Here is a 15,279-nt window from a genome sequence, read left to right on the forward strand (position 1 = left end):
TACAAACGCAAGTGTTGTCTTCCAGAAGTTGTCTGTCTCCACGGCAACTGCAGTTGACCCGTCCATCAGATGTGGGCAGGCACAGGTCTTGGCACCCTCCGTTATTTGATCGGCAAGGAGAAAATTCACCTGAGGAATGTATAACATAGTTTGTCAAGGAGGGTGTCACGCCCTGAGAAAAAGCCCAGTTGCAGGAATGATGTAAATGAAGGGAGCAACATATACAAACAGTACAATGACGGCAGTGGATGATACTCACAGCTGTTGGTGTCATTAGCCACCGCAACGATTCCCATTGGCTGCTGAGGGATGTCAGCACGCAGCACTTTCATGTCTCCTCCTGTGTACTTGTCAGCTCTGAGGACGGCTCTCCTCACCCAGTCGGTCCAGAAGATGTAGTCTCCATACACAGCCAGGCCAAATGGATGGACAGGCTCATTCTTCAGTAAGACCTGAGGGAGAAGGAAAATTACAGGCATAAATTTACAGAACACTAAAATTCAATTCGGTGCCTTGATGTTTTTTTTTAATAGTCATAAGAAGAAAAAAAGTAGCGATGTCTCACATAACGGCTGCTTCCATCATATTCACAGCGTTCAATCTTGTCCAATGTGGCGTCAGAGAAGTAGAGTTTCTCAGCACGGTGATCTATAGCCAGGCCGTTGGGAGTTTTAATGTCATTGCCGATAATCACAAGCACATTGGCTCCATTCAGAGAGGCCCGCATGATGCTGGGAGACTGCTCATTCCAGTTGGTCCAAAACATGAGACTGTAGTGGGAACAAAATGCAGCACAGGCATTATAATGTGCAGCGGGAGCTTCCAAAATGTCTTGGAATAGCTAAAAGTTACGGTTGAGTGAACTAAAATAAATCTGCTGTTCAAAAGGAAAAAAGAAAGAAACACTATTGGAACAGGTCCCTGAGTGCAGAGCATCAAGCTTCAACATTAATGACTCACTCCTGACACTCGTCCAGCACAAAGGCTCTGGGGTGGTCCTCTCCAGACATAGTGACCACGGTGTTGCGGTTATAGGCCACAGAGCGGCTCTGGTCCACTGTGTGGCGAGTGATGGTAGAGGTTGTGTAACTGGTCCAGTACAATGTATCCCAACCGCGGTGGTACGCCAAGCCCTCAACTGACCCAACATCTGCGGAACAGAGAAGTAAGAGGTTGGCCCTTAGTAAATATTTTGGACCGTTGATGATAGTTTTTCTGCCTGTGGTTCCTTTGTTGCTGTGCAGCCAAAGCTTTCAGAAGCATATGGCTTGGGAAGAACAAGCCCTTTTATTTCACTATAAAAAATATCACCTCTCAGGGGTGTTAGTAGGAGCTTTAACGAGGACCTTCAATGAGAATTCAACAAATCATTAATCACTGTCATAGGTGTAACAAGTTGCCCCCATGTTTAACTCTTTGAGGTTTTATTAAAGAGGCAGCGGTAAATGCTTTTTTCCCCCCATCTTCCCACATCAATTCATGAATGGAAAAATGTTGTGAGGAAGACGGTCAGGGTTAAAAGGAAAAGTTAAAAAAGAAAAAAAAGAGTAAAATAAAAGCAGTTCCACACAGATCCAAGTATTTACCACGCCTGCTGTTCCTGGAGAGAGTTTAAAGAGTCTGTATCATCCTGTCATTTCATGGCTGGCTGCCTGCACATACAAATACAGCTCCCTGTGGACACACTCATTCATGGTGACTCCTTGTTCTGGGAGGAAAATTGCAAGTAGAACAGCTTGAGACACTTTAGGGACACAGACCAGGGTGAAGAAGTCAGCCGTGAATGGCAAAGATAAAGCAGCTGTGGCTCTCGATATCCATCGCCCTTTCATCCTGCAAACCCCACTCATGGTACATGAAATAGGAGTACTATTTTTATCTGTGCTTCCCGCATGACACACAACATCATGGAAAAGGACACTGTACTGCAGTCTTAGGGGCTCCAAGGTCTGCATCCATCTGTTTTAAGTCACACTAGCAACCACCTTTATGACCACTTACACCGAACAATAAAAACCTGGATACTCCACACAACTGTTTGCACTTGGCCGAAAGTCAATAATAGCCCTTTAAGAGATGTTTCAGATGAATGACAAAGTGCCATAATCAACCTTAATGCAGGACAATGTTAAGGTTGAATATGTTGTTAACAAAGCCACATAGAACTAAAAGACCAGTTCAGGGACAAACCCAACACAGAGTCACAAGAATAAAGCTGCTTCTGCTTAAAAAAAGAAAAAAGAAAAAACCCAATCAGGTTGCAGAAAGCACAAACAGAAAAAGGTGTGTATGAGCAGGTAATCGCTGGGATTAGAGGAAGAACACACGTGGAACAGGAATGAGTAAAGTTCATTGAAGCCAGTATTATGTAACGAGAAGCAGAGCAGTCTTCCCTCCCCTTGCTGGGATCAGCTCAGCCCCTGGTTACTGTGCAAACAGCGGAGAAAAGCTATTGAGATGTTCATTGCCACTCAGAAAAACAGCCTTTCTGACAGTCTCAGGAGTAGTGCTGCCGCTACTGCCGGAGTCTTTCTTGTTTATTTTTTATCACAAATTCTACAAATTTCCGAGGAGCTTCCTAATGGACATTATTCCTCCTGCCTGCGGTGACCACTTAGCATCAAGTAGCATTGACTGTTTTTAAAGTGGAATGTCTGTCAGCAGATACTGGGATGAATTTGTCCACTGAAATCAATACAGCTATAGAGTAGCTGCTGGTACTGACATCTCTTCTCTCTTTTGACCCAAACTACTTCTCCTTGGATTTACACACAGGAGATGCTGAGACAGCCAAGGAGAAGCCAGCGTGCTCTTTAAGGTCATGATTTTATCATTTTTGTAGCTGTGGTAAACTGGATAATGACACATGTTTGGAGTTTTTTGAGACAACTACTTGATTTTATTTTTTCACAAAATGATACTATTACATCTAATCATCTTTTAGGTGGTTTACATTTCTTCAAAAGACTGCAAGGGTACAACAATAAGGGACAAAATTGTAAGGGATTCAGCTGGATTCAAAAAATCTTTGAGCACTTGAGCATAGTACGTAAACTGTGACCAAATAATGGCGATCGATCTGTTTTGGCACATCACATTTACAGCTTCACACACAAACTAAACATAAGCAGCAGCATACCTCTGATTCTGTCTTCCAGTGGGAGCACCGACTATCAGTGCCCATGAAGTGGTCATCTGACAAGCATGATATTAACTGCTTAGCTAATTGCTACTGTTATGAGAGTACTGGCTGTCTTAATGGAGTGTGGTCGTGCCTGTGACTAACACAATTTATGACATGAACTAGAGTGAACAAATTCATCATCCAGACACTCTGTGAACATGCTGCTGTGATGCGTAACATTAACAGGCCTCATTAGACTTTTATTGTGGATGCATGGAGACTTTGGGGATGCAAGGAAACAGCAGCAGCCTTGATCAAATGAACCGCGCAGATGAGGCTTTGATTAAGGCCGTGGTGCCCATCCTGGATGGACTGATCCTGGTGACCGGCCTTGTTGGCCAGACCCTCGTCATCATCATCCTTACCGGCAGGAGGAGGAAAGCAAGTCAACCCCCGCATGGTACAGACACCCTGCTGCTGGCTCTGAGTGCTGCTGACCTGCTGCTGCTGCTCTGCCTCCCCTTCCACACCTCTGCTATCACCCTGGGCTTCTGGCCTTTTGGCAGCTTCCTGTGCAAAGCCATCAGCTTCCTGGGTGTGGCCTGCTCGTCTGCCTCGGTCTTCACCCTCGCTGCTCTGGCCGTGACCCGCTACCTGACAGTGGTTCACCCCACCTGGGCGTACCGTTCAAGAATGCATCGACGCATAAAGCTTACAGTGGCTCTGCTCTGGGTCCCTGCCTCAGCCTTGGCAGCTCCGCAGTTTGCCTTCCGCACCATTACCATGTCCAGTGCTGTGTACTGCTTTGCCTTCCTGTCAGACTTCAGCCAGCTGGTCTACAGCATCGCTCTCTTCCTGTTTGGCTTCGCACTACCACTAGGCATCATCGTGTTAATGTATACCAAGATCTACTGCTTTCTCCGACATGCACGTCTCCTGGGGAACGCTCCCCAGCTGGAACGCTACCAGAGGCAGGTCACTCACACTTCAGCGCTCCTGGTGCTGGTCTTCACTCTCCTGTGGCTGCCCTCCTACGCCCTCATGTTCTCCTTCATCGGAGGAACCATATCAGGCTCGCCTGGCTACAACATCATCGCCATCCTGGCCAGACTGTTGGCATCCTCAGTAGCAGTGGTAAACCCTGTACTCTATGGCTTTATGTCTCAGAAGTTTAGAAGAGACTTACTAGAGCTGGGGAGAGATCGCTGGGGATGGTGCAAAAGCTGTCTGATTAACTGTCCTCATTTAATGAGCAGGGACATGGTGCAGCCCTTTGAGCTGGACACAACCTCAGAGAGAGGACAAAACTGAGTCTTTGACCAGAGGAGAAAAAACACTGCTACATCATTACTGACTTGATCCTGTAATTAGAGCTACTCGACATGGACAAAAACAACATTGTGATATTAATAATATTATGTTACTTATCTACGTACTTACAGTGTATTTTTCAATACGATGCAATGTAAACATATCATGGTGTTAAAATGCAAATAAAAAGTTGATGTAGTATCAGTCTGATTTATTGCAGCATCTTATCTGGACTCATACACTCCTCTAACTTCAGCTGAGTTCACAAATTCTGTAGTCAGTGGATGAAAAATTTATGTGGAGAAACTGGCTACGATTCTTACAATCTGCTAGAAAAATCCTGATCTCAGGGTAACATCAATAAACAGACTAACCTCATGCACTTTTCTTGTTTTCCTGTCCTTCCTATCAAATAATTTATGTTTTAAATATTGCTTGCTAAGAACATCTTTGGTCCAAGGCTTTTAAATGCGATGTTTTTCTGGATGGAGTTCAACAACCTACTCTTGAATAATTTAAAAAGAGTGTGATTTGAAAGACATTTCAGCTGTGATATAAGTAAAAAGCCCAGTCTGTGTGTGTTGCCCAGTGTGCATGTGCGTTTGCAAGTGTGTCCTCGTCCTGAAGCGACAGCCCTGAGTGATGTCGGCCTCCTCTGGTTGAGAAGCTGCAGCTGTGTGTATGTTACAGTGGATCCTTGTGGGTGCTTGTGTTGTCAAGATGTGTGATGATGGCTGTTTACAGTGTTGAGGGGACGAGGGACAACATTCAATTATTAATGGAGAGGACAGGGAACCAACTAGGCAACAGAGTTTAAATATAAGTATTCAGACTGAGTGAAGCAAAGGTTTAGGTGTATTACTGAGTGGAGTCTGAAGGATTCTCTGATATTAAAAAGAAAAAGAAGTGATTGATGACTTCACACTTACTGTCCACCACGATCTTGCGGTCTGTGCCGTCATCGTTGATCTGCTGGATGTTGCCAAAGTGGATGTCGCTGAAAAAGATGCGGTTGGATCCCTTCCCTCCGCCCCCGTGGTAATCAAAGCTGAGCGCGATGACATTCTTCATGTGATCAGGATCCTCAAATGGTTTTATTGGCGCGTTGAGGTTCGTCTCATCGGACAGGTGGATGCTCTTCAGAATGGTCCGCTCCGAGTACAGCAGGTATCCGTCATAGTCGCGGCAACTGCGGTTGTCCTCTGCCAGCATGCCGTGAGCACAGGCGCAGGTGCGCTCCGCGTTTCCACGGAAAAGACACAGCTGTTGACAGCCACCATTGTTGTCTTTGCAGACATTGGTGCCTGGGGAGAGTGTGACATGTTTATGGGGCGTGTTGTAGAGCAAAATAATGTGTCTCGTTCTGATTCCTGGAGGGTGTTTGTTAAGTTGGGTTTTTAAAGTTTTTAACATTGAGTGTGTGAGGTTGTTGTCTTCGTATACGAGGATAAACCTGCAGCGGTTCACTGTTGTGAGAACATTTAGTGACTTCTTAAAGAAAAAGCCGATTTTTACAGTTCATGTGTATTTTTTGGATGTTTGATGTGTTTTCCTACCTTGCTGCCTGGCCCTGTTGAAAACCTTGATGTCTTTCAACTGTACGCCAATGCCAGTCCTGAGCTGCACAGCATCTGTAGCATTGTCTTTGCTGCCTCTCTTGATGGATCCATTGGCATGAGTCCTAAACAAAAGACAACAACACCGAGTCCATTAACACTACGCTACAAAACTAAATTTCTATTATATGATTTAGAGTTTGCCATCCATTAAAACTATGGATAGATAGAGAAAGATGGTTGAGTGATTAAACAAATACATCAAGTGCACTGACCTATCACTCCAGTAAATGTATTGCTCAAAAACAGACACAGCAAACATATCCATGTTGTTGTTGGCCAGAACCAGCTCTCTGTTTTCTCCAGTCTCCAGGTTAATGCGTTCAATCTTGTCTGTCCTGGCATCACACCAATACAGGAGACCCTCCTGCAGAGAAATACATATGCATATGAAATATATCTCTTGTTGCACAACGGAGCATGGCCCTGCCTCTGAAAAACTATTGCATATTTGCTCAAACTAGACATGAAATCAGAAACATGTGTTTTGGGATATGTAAATCAGTATGATGTCAGCTTCAGTCCACACCTCGTAGTCGATGGAGATCCCATTCGGCCAACTGATGCTCACATTGACCAGGACCAACCTCTGGGTGCCGTCCAACCGAGAGCGCTCAATACGGGGGTATTGACCCCACTCGGTCCAGAACAGATACCTGCAAACAGGGACACATTGCATGTCAGTGGAAATAAATTAAATGCAACCACACCTTTAACACTATTGCAGCAAGCAGAATTGTACTGTTGGTAAAAAGCCTCACCCTTTCACTGGGTGGACAGTGATGGCTCTGGGTTTGTCCAGTCCCTGAGAAATGACCACATAGCGGAAAGAGCCATTCAGTCTGGCCACCTCAATCACGTCAAATCCCTGGTCAGTCCAGTAGATATTTCCTGTGAGAACAGAGGGATATTAGTCAGCTTCATAATCTTTTTCCCATGCTTATGCACCGAATGATGCACTAGTGATGGATTTAATGAAAACAGAATGAGTTTAGTCTAGACCTGCTATCCAGTCAACAGTGATGCCCTCCACCCTGCCGATGCCATTGGTGACCACATCCTCTCTCCATGTCTGATCTCTCTTGGCCCTGCTGATGGTGCTCAGCCCCATGTCCACCCAGTAGATGGTGTCGTTCTCTGAAAAAGAAGAGACCATTTGTGTCACTCTATAAATACCCACTTCACTGTGATAATGACAACTTGAAGATGTCATTCAAGCAGTTACGAATGTCCCTCAGCATCACTCACCTGCGTGGAAATCGATGCCCACAGCCAGAGAGGTGCCAGACACCGGCACCAATGCGTCAGATTTGTCTGCTGGATCAAGTGGAATTCCTCTGATTCCCTCATGAACAGAGTAAAGAAGGAAGGAGCCCATTCCTGCTCAGGGAAAAGACATTTACTTTTTGTTTATATGACATGCTGCATTTCTGCTGCTGTGAGTGTGGCTGTGAATCAGTGTCTTACCTTCACAGGACTGCTGTCCTGTCTTGAGGCTGTACCCGGCAGTACACATACAGGCTCTGGTTGTTGGTGATGTAGGGAGACACAGCTGAGAGCAGTCACCGTTGTTGTTGCTGCACAGGTTGATACTCGCTACAGGGAAGGAAGAAGATCAGTCAGAAACAGTGGGGGCGAGAAGTGAGAATAAAAAGTCATGGTTTGGAGAGAGAATAAGAAGCAGTGACATTTCTTTTCTTCTTTTTTTTTTCAAATTATAAAATCACATAAGTCTTACCTTTCTGCACATCCTCATCATAGATCCTCATGTGCATCATAGGGGAGGTGTTGTTTCGCAAAACCTTCCAGTTTCCTCCGTCCTTCTTGTCACATGTTCCTATCTGGTCAGTTCCTTGATCTGCCCACCACATCTTGTCTCCTACAGTGAGAGAAATTAATTCACATCTTTTTGTTATCCCTTTAACTTGTGCTGGTGAGTCTAACACAGGGTCGAGCAGTAATATGATGTAACAATAAGAATTCTTACAGAAGGGGACAAATTAGTAGGAGTGGCTTATTATTGTGTTCATCTTACCCATGATGGCCAGTGCAGTAGCCTTGGTAAGTTTGCCTTTAACGCCTTCCAGGATCTCCAGTTTAGATCCGTCCATCTGACATCGGTTAATGGTGCTGTTTCCTGAGCTGATCCAGTACAGCTGCTCTTTTTCAAAGTCAATTGAGAGGCCTGTGTGAAAAGAATAATGTTGCTTTTATAGATACACATCTGTCATTTCTCTTCTTTCACCCTGAAGAGCTTAATAGAAAGTCAAAATTAAAGTCACTGTCAAATATTCTTGGAAGAGGACGGTAAATCTGCTCACCTACTGGTCCCTTCTGATTGGTGAAAAGCAGGGTGCTGTTGGTACCATCCATGTTAGCCATGCTTATGTTGTCACCATCAGTCCAGTAAAGCTTCCTGGGGAGGGATACGAATGGTATTAGATGTGGAGAGGAGCTGAGATCTATTTTGTGAATATCAACAGTCTATCCAGTGCGAGAAGCATCAGGAGGATCAAAATGAGGAAAAGCAAGTAGGTCAATGAAGAAGAAGCATTAAGAGACCGATTGTTGTGCCCCAAACACCTAGATCAAAGTGTATTCCTCTAAAGAATGAGTTCAAACAAAACCCACAAGTAATTAAGAGCTAAGCCAAGAAAAACTCTGCAATCTGTGCAATTAAAATCAGCAGGAACTTAATTAAGTATTATTGGGAGAAACAGAACGCAGACAGAGCATCAGACAGAGCAGGCACATGTTGACCTAAGACAAGAATAACTAACGGTAATACTCACCCCAGTATAGGGTGCAACACCAGACAGTGGGGCTTGTCCAAACTCTGGATGACAGCATTCTTGAAAGATCCATCTAGTCTGGCCACATTGATCTGCTTCTTATTGGCATCATAGCTGGTCCAGAAAAGGTTTCTGGACACCCAGTCTACAGCCAACCCATGGGCATTAGGAAGATCTGGGAAGTTTAAGAACCGCAGAGAAAAAAAGGTTAGATGCAGTGACCAGAAACTCAGTTTTTTCTGACCCTTGTGAAAACTATGCATTTATGAGAGTCTACAAAGCATTAAATAAAGACAACAAATACTTCTGGGATTGTTCCTACCAGCAGACACAACAGTCTCCACCCCTGTGCCGTTGATGAAAGCTCTTTTTATCGTCTGTGTTCGAACATCTGACCAGTAGATGCGATGCTCCACGGCGTCATAGTCCACCGCTGTCACATTATCAATGTCCGGCACAGTGAAGGAGATGATGTAATTGTAGTAAGGGTTGTCGATGTCAACACCTCGGATCTCGATCTGACGAGCATAAAGAAGGAACTTTCTGGACTCTGGAAAAGAAAAACAAACAAAGAATAAGAAATGCAAACATTTACTAGAGGTGTAATAATATACAGTAATTAGAAATTTAAAAAATAAGATATTGATCTAATGTTTATATGTGATGTTGTGTTAATATTACACACAATAATATCATGATGTTAGGCCTTGTGGATCTTTTGCTTATTACTTCATTTGGTTGTCTTTTCACAGTCCATTAAGTGTAATGCATTAATCTTTTGCATGTTTGTACAGTTATGGTTGCAGACTCTCTCTCCACCTCCCTTTACTTGTTCATTGTCCCTACATTGTGATTTAAGGTTAGGTTAAGGGTTCACACTGACCAGTCAGTAACAAAATGTTCTTGTCAAGGACTGATTACCTCCTGGGAGTTGGCGGGTGATGATAACATATAACTCCCTCTCAATTAGGTGTGTGTACAAATGAAACTCAGCTCTGCGGTGAATGTATCAGCATTCATGAAAAAAAAAACTATCGACTCAGACTGCTGCTCTGATCCCAGAAAAATCCTGTGTAACAAACAATGCATCAGATGCTCTCTAATCCAATTATCCTTGCATCTACACCGCTGAGATGAGGATTGTTCTGTAGAATGCTAAACATTTAGACCGACACTTGGAGTGAGAGTATGTGCTGACATGCACAGAAATTTTCAGAGTTAGCCCTCAAAATTATCCCGAAATCACACTGCAATAACTGAAGACTTCAGCACATTACTTGTTACAGCCTCTTATAGGAAAGGGAAGAAGGCTGCATAGTGCAAACAGAGATGCAATCATAATGTCAGTGTAAGAGCTGATGAGGCTGATGTCACATTCAGGAGATCATGTTGCTGTCCGACTCCTAAAAGTTGTGAGAACAGACTCCTGCAAACTGGAAGCCTGTCCCTCGCTTACTGATGACATGAATGATACTGTGTATCACACGACTGTGTGTATATTCTCCATAACCACAGCTTTTAAGGTAGGAGAAAAAAGTGCCAGGTGTTGTGTACCTTTGCAGGTGCGTTTGTCAGGCTGCAGCTTCATGAGGTGAGGGCAGGCACAGGAGAAGGTCTGGTTAAAGTTGATGAGACAGAGGTGGGAGCAGGGCCCTTTACCGTCGCTGGTGGCACATGGGTTGGGAGCTAGAAGAGAGAGAGAAGATGAAGAGGACGTGTAAAATATGACAGAATGGAGGGAGGGTCCTTGGATGCTGCAGTGCATCTTATATTTTCAAAAATTCAAAAAGCATTTACATAACCTGTACATTCTAGCATCAGACTGGGCCAAGAGTTTTAATGTGAGATGCAGTTTCCAAAGTGTCACAGGAGTTATTTTCTCATTTTCCTGAGTGTAATGGACCTCTCCGTCAATGCGCCCTCAAGGAAAGTGAGAGTGCAGAAACAGTTTGTCTACCAGGCCTGTCAACACAGCTTGTTGCCTCATCACTGTCATGGGCATTGGTTGCAGCTGTCAATCAACAACTCTGCGAGATCTCTCTTTTTCCGCCTCCAATTACAGGACCTGGTGGCTCTCTGCTGCCCACATACACCCCTGGGACCCCGTAGCCATTGGCTACTAAACATCAAGGTGACAACTCAATGTGACAGAATCCTGCAACACAGTTCTCACAATCCTACTACCATCTTGTCAATCATGTGTGTCTGTGAGATCAACACATGACATTTAAGTCACAGGGGAAGGGTTTTATTTCCTACCCAGCCGGTGGGAAATGCCAAACAGGGATGACTTTTTGATCAACAAGGCAGCAGGACGCATCCAAAATTGCTGCCAGTGTGAGGAGACAACGTGGCTCACAGCTCTAAAAGGTCAGCTGACTTTGGGGAATAGGAGTTGTGAATCAACACGGTCAGTAATGAACTGTGAGCTTGTCACGATTCTCCTTAAGAATTAAAGCCCGAAACAGTCAGCTGCATGACAGAGCAGGGCTAAATCTGTGATATGTGATCTCTCCATCTGTGAGTGTGAATTTCCAAATGAGCAAATTCATGCATCTGTGTCTGGTGTGGAACCTACCCTGGGGTTGTCTGGACGGGTGATAAACCTGCAGGTCAAAGGGTTGTGTGTTGGTGCGCTGGACTACGGTGACATTGTGCCCAGTCCACTTGTTGGCTTTGGCGAGAGTGTTAGTCCTCCAGTCAGTCCAGTAGACCTCGCCTCCATACATGGTAACAGCGAAGGGGTGGGACAGATACTCATGACCCCGCAACACTTCAATCAGCCCAGAACCGTCGTACATGGCAGAGTAGATAGCGTCTGACCTGGAGAGGAGGATTAAAGCACAGATGTATACTTTACATAACAGGGGTAACATGCGCATCAGCTTAAGTATATGCACGTTGCTCATGTCGGCAGATAAGTGTGTAGTTTGTATGCAGTTTTACATAAGCATAGCGCCTCTGGATGTTTATTAGAAAAGTGTATAATAAGACTGAGCAACTGAGTGATGCAATCAGTGAGTGGGTAGGTGCAGTGAAATGAGAGCGCTCTGTATATTCAGAGACTAGTGGCAAACATTACCTGGCATCGATCCAGACAATGCGTCTTTCCATGTAGTCCACAGTGAGTCCGTTGGGCCAGCCGCCACTGCCCGTTTCCCTGTGGATGGTGCGTCTGCCTTCACCACTCATAGACGCTGCCTCAATCCTGGGCAGACTGGCATCCCAGTCCGTCCAAAATAGAATACTGCCAATAGAAAATAATCAGTGTTAGGGGATTATCCCAGATGTGCATACAGTTTATATATATCCATGTCATTTCAAAGGGAATAATGTGGGAGGAATGTATCCTACACTGAGGCGTTGTTGCCAAAAGACTGAACTAAAAATGAAATGGAAATTGTATGTAAGAACTACACATAGAAATCAAAGGTGTTTTGGCTTTAGTATGCCTTGTTCCATGTCCCTTACCCATCACGAGGGTCTAGGGCAATAGCCCTGGGATGCTCCACCTCCCCAGCCAACAGAGTGGTTCTCATGGTCCCGTCCAGTTTGGCAACCTCGATTTGGTCTAGGTTGCTCTCCACCCAGTAGATGTTTCCTGCTATCCAGTCCACAGCCAGGCCCTCCGGAGTGGCCAGTCCATACTGGATCACCACCTCAAAACTGGTCAGGGCTGGGCCGGAACACACAAAGGAAATGGGTCTTAAAACCAGAACGGATCAGTTGTTGAATTTTATGACATTTTAATGTTAGAGGTCTTTAAAGTAGAAAAAAAGGAGGTTGTAATTCAGGTAATTTAGTTTAATAGCTTGGGTCATTTCACATCCTCCAGGGTGAGAGAATCTCTAGCCAGCACATATGGTTCATTGCAAAAAAAAGAAAAATCTCTGACAAACACTGGATTGTTTAGAATTCCTTACTCTTAAGGAATCTGTCAGTGAACGCACTGCTGCTGTGTCTGTCAGTGTGACTTCAACCAGCAGTATCTTCCCAATCCCACTGCCCCGCTTCTAAGAAAGACCTCCCTCTCTTTTTATCATTTCCCAGAAACCACTGGCTGTCATGCAAACTAAGTGCAAAACCCAAATGTGTCATCATCACTGGCTGAAGGCAATCAGACAAGTTCCTCACATGTCCTTCCAGTAGTAATTAGAGGGAGCGGGATAGGAGTTCTTCACAGTTTGCTTCAAGGAAATACTTGCATTCTGGTTTCCTTTCTGCGTGTAAGTGTGAGTATGAGTATCTTTATTATGCAGCTGCCGCTACCCAGTGTATGCCAGCAACTTTGGAGATGCTGAAACTGCTTCAATAACAAGCAGCATGAGCTGATGTATGAGTTGCTCACAATGTCTCCACTCAGAAGCTCTGTTTTAATGGTGGAGTTGGAGGGCTGGGAACTGGAACCACAGTGTGTTGTGCCTCCTACGCTACATCAGTGTTCTGGCTGCAGTCACGCACAGCGAGTACTGAGATAAATGGGAAGAGACAAAGCCTTCCGTGTGCCCCCTAAGTGCTGTGCTGGGAACACAACCTTGATTGGCAAGGAGACCTGGGGTTTTGGAGCAGGAAAGGCCGATCGTGACCTGGGAGATTTATTCAGGGTCACAGACCGCCACTGCTGACCACAGACTCTTTTTTAAAAACATTTGGCTCTGAGAAATTACAGAGTGGATTTGCTCAGCGGAGGTTAATTTCTAAGAAATGCACAGTTAAGCACAAACACAATTTCCTATCGAAGGAGGAACAATTTGCTATTTTTATTTCACTTACGAAGAGATGACACTGAAAAATGAACTCATTACAATGTAAATTACACTGTTCTGAGTGGCCATTCATTTCATCCCCCCATCTATCTTTCAGCATACCCTAAAGTTATAGAAAGCTGTAGCTTACTTATTTCCTCACCTCCATTTTCAGACAGTTTCCCACGGTAGATCTTGTCCTCCACAACATCAGTCCAGTACAGCGTGCTCTGGTTGAGGTGAAAGTCCAATGCGATGGTGTTTCTCAGGCCTGGCACCAGCACGCTGAACTCCCCCTTGTGAAGCTCAATCCTCCTGATCTCATGTCGGTTGGAGAAGATGATGAAAGGCTTAAAGGGATCTGAAGGCGAAGAAAAGTGTTAGCATCTCACCATAGTAAATCATCATAAAACTCCTTGTTGGTCTTGGATCAAATCCTAGAACAGCTGTCCCCCCCTCACCCCCCACCCCTCCTATCTGTCCTTTTTCAAAGGAACAAACAGAAAAACTGAATGGGGCTACCTTCTGCACCATAATGCATTATATACAGTACATACAATATAATCAGTATTGTAGAGTTTTCCAACAAAGTTAAAATATGCTTCTCTCAATCTGAAGCCAAAAAGAAACTCTTCGTTTTGTAGTGAGTGAGTAAACTAATTTTCCTTACCAGTGCTTTTGCAGCTCTCCATGTCAGCCTCCAGCTCCCAGCCCTTGTAGCACGAACACTTGACGCTGGATTTCTCCTGATCACACTTCTGGCTGCACTTTAGGTGTTTGGGACAGAAGCTCTGGATCTGGCAGGTCTTGTTGTCAGCTCCCAGCTCCATGCCCAAGGGACAAGAGCACATGAAGCCCTCTCCAGGAATGATGCTGCAGTTGTGACTACAACCACCATTGTCCAACGAACACAAGTCTGCATGCAACAGACAGAGATGAAGAGGTTGTAGTACATCTAAGACAGAGGAGCTGTGAGCAAGTGATTCTGTGGAGTGTCTGTGCTGCTTTAAGTATCAGAGGACAAAACAACCTGGCACTGAAACACATGTTGTGTTTGTGTAGAAATATTTTAATGAATAAAGAATGTTTACCGCAGAGTTTCTCATCGGAGCCATCGGGACAATCGTCAGTGCCATCACACAGCTTCTCAGTGGGCAGACAGATGGAGTCATTGGTGGCACACATGTGATGAGACAACTTGCACACCAACGCCTCGCAGTTATCCTCATCTGAGTTGTCCTCACAGTCACTGTCGCCGTCACACACCCAGGCCCTGCTAATGCAGCGAGCTGACAAAGACCACAGAACATCAACTTTCAACCCCTGCTGTTTTAGGTCTTTTATCTTAATATATTCATAAAGATCTAGATAAAGTTTTAGGTCTTGGTAACACCAGTCTTTTTAACAGCAAAGGTTTGAAACAAAGTTCAATTCATCTCAATGAAATTGTGAAATGAAAGCAAAATCAGCTTTTGCCGAATTGAGTCTGAGCTGTGTTGACCAATCATAAATTATTGTGACAGTGCTGACATTTAAAGGAAACCATCCAAAATTGAGGAATCTTACACAATTCAATTTTACATAATCTGTTTCACCAAATGAGAGGCAAAGGTAATACATTTCTATCCAGTTCTCCATAAGTGAAACCGACCACAAAGAGCAGCAACTGCCTGACTCATGAGCTAATACAT

At 44.5% G+C, this 15,279-nt stretch overlaps 2 protein-coding genes across 4 annotated transcripts in view; one reads left to right on the plus strand and one right to left on the minus strand.

Annotated features, from left to right (window-relative positions):
• The window catches only part of lrp1ab (low density lipoprotein receptor-related protein 1Ab), an 81,603-nt gene that overhangs the window by 18,843 nt on the left and 47,481 nt on the right, over positions 1-15,279 (minus strand). For 2 of the 3 annotated variants that reach the window (XR_015036161.1, XM_085782056.1), the window contains exons 22-45: positions 14,680-14,877; positions 14,259-14,504; positions 13,740-13,949; positions 12,315-12,519; positions 11,926-12,090; positions 11,422-11,666; positions 10,398-10,529; positions 9,166-9,393; positions 8,844-9,018; positions 8,373-8,467; positions 8,087-8,236; positions 7,790-7,930; positions 7,519-7,647; positions 7,300-7,431; positions 7,054-7,188; positions 6,813-6,942; positions 6,581-6,707; positions 6,267-6,418; positions 5,992-6,116; positions 5,365-5,739; positions 961-1,150; positions 566-770; positions 260-452; positions 4-129 (exon numbers count right to left, since the gene is read on the minus strand). Coding sequence is in view for 2 of the 3 variants with exons in the window: in XM_085782056.1 (XP_085638182.1) it covers positions 4-129; positions 260-452; positions 566-770; positions 961-1,150; positions 5,365-5,739; positions 5,992-6,116; positions 6,267-6,418; positions 6,581-6,707; positions 6,813-6,942; positions 7,054-7,188; positions 7,300-7,431; positions 7,519-7,647; positions 7,790-7,930; positions 8,087-8,236; positions 8,373-8,467; positions 8,844-9,018; positions 9,166-9,393; positions 10,398-10,529; positions 11,422-11,666; positions 11,926-12,090; positions 12,315-12,519; positions 13,740-13,949; positions 14,259-14,504; positions 14,680-14,877 (4,209 nt within the window). In the remaining variant the exon portion in view is untranslated. The remainder of the gene's footprint in view (positions 1-3; positions 130-259; positions 453-565; positions 771-960; positions 1,151-5,364; positions 5,740-5,991; positions 6,117-6,266; positions 6,419-6,580; positions 6,708-6,812; positions 6,943-7,053; positions 7,189-7,299; positions 7,432-7,518; positions 7,648-7,789; positions 7,931-8,086; positions 8,237-8,372; positions 8,468-8,843; positions 9,019-9,165; positions 9,394-10,397; positions 10,530-11,421; positions 11,667-11,925; positions 12,091-12,314; positions 12,520-13,739; positions 13,950-14,258; positions 14,505-14,679; positions 14,878-15,279) is intronic. The other variant, XM_085782057.1, reaches the window with a different exon arrangement.
• LOC146984668 (galanin receptor type 1) lies at positions 3,267-4,509 on the plus strand. Its single transcript, XM_085782075.1, has one exon. It carries the CDS (start codon positions 3,398-3,400, stop codon positions 4,433-4,435), a length of 1,038 nt encoding a protein of 345 aa, XP_085638201.1. The 5' UTR covers positions 3,267-3,397; the 3' UTR covers positions 4,436-4,509.

Source organism: Trachurus japonicus, chromosome 7 (assembly GCF_045865225.1).
Source record: "Trachurus japonicus isolate A0001 chromosome 7, Traja_1.0".
Lineage (NCBI taxonomy): Eukaryota > Metazoa > Chordata > Actinopteri > Carangiformes > Carangidae > Trachurus > Trachurus japonicus.

Bases quoted from the DNA above. Each gene is read 5' to 3' on its own strand.
- LOC146984668 (XM_085782075.1), top strand. From the start codon at position 3,398: ATGGAGACTTTGGGGATGCAAGGAAACAGCAGCAGCCTTGATCAAATG.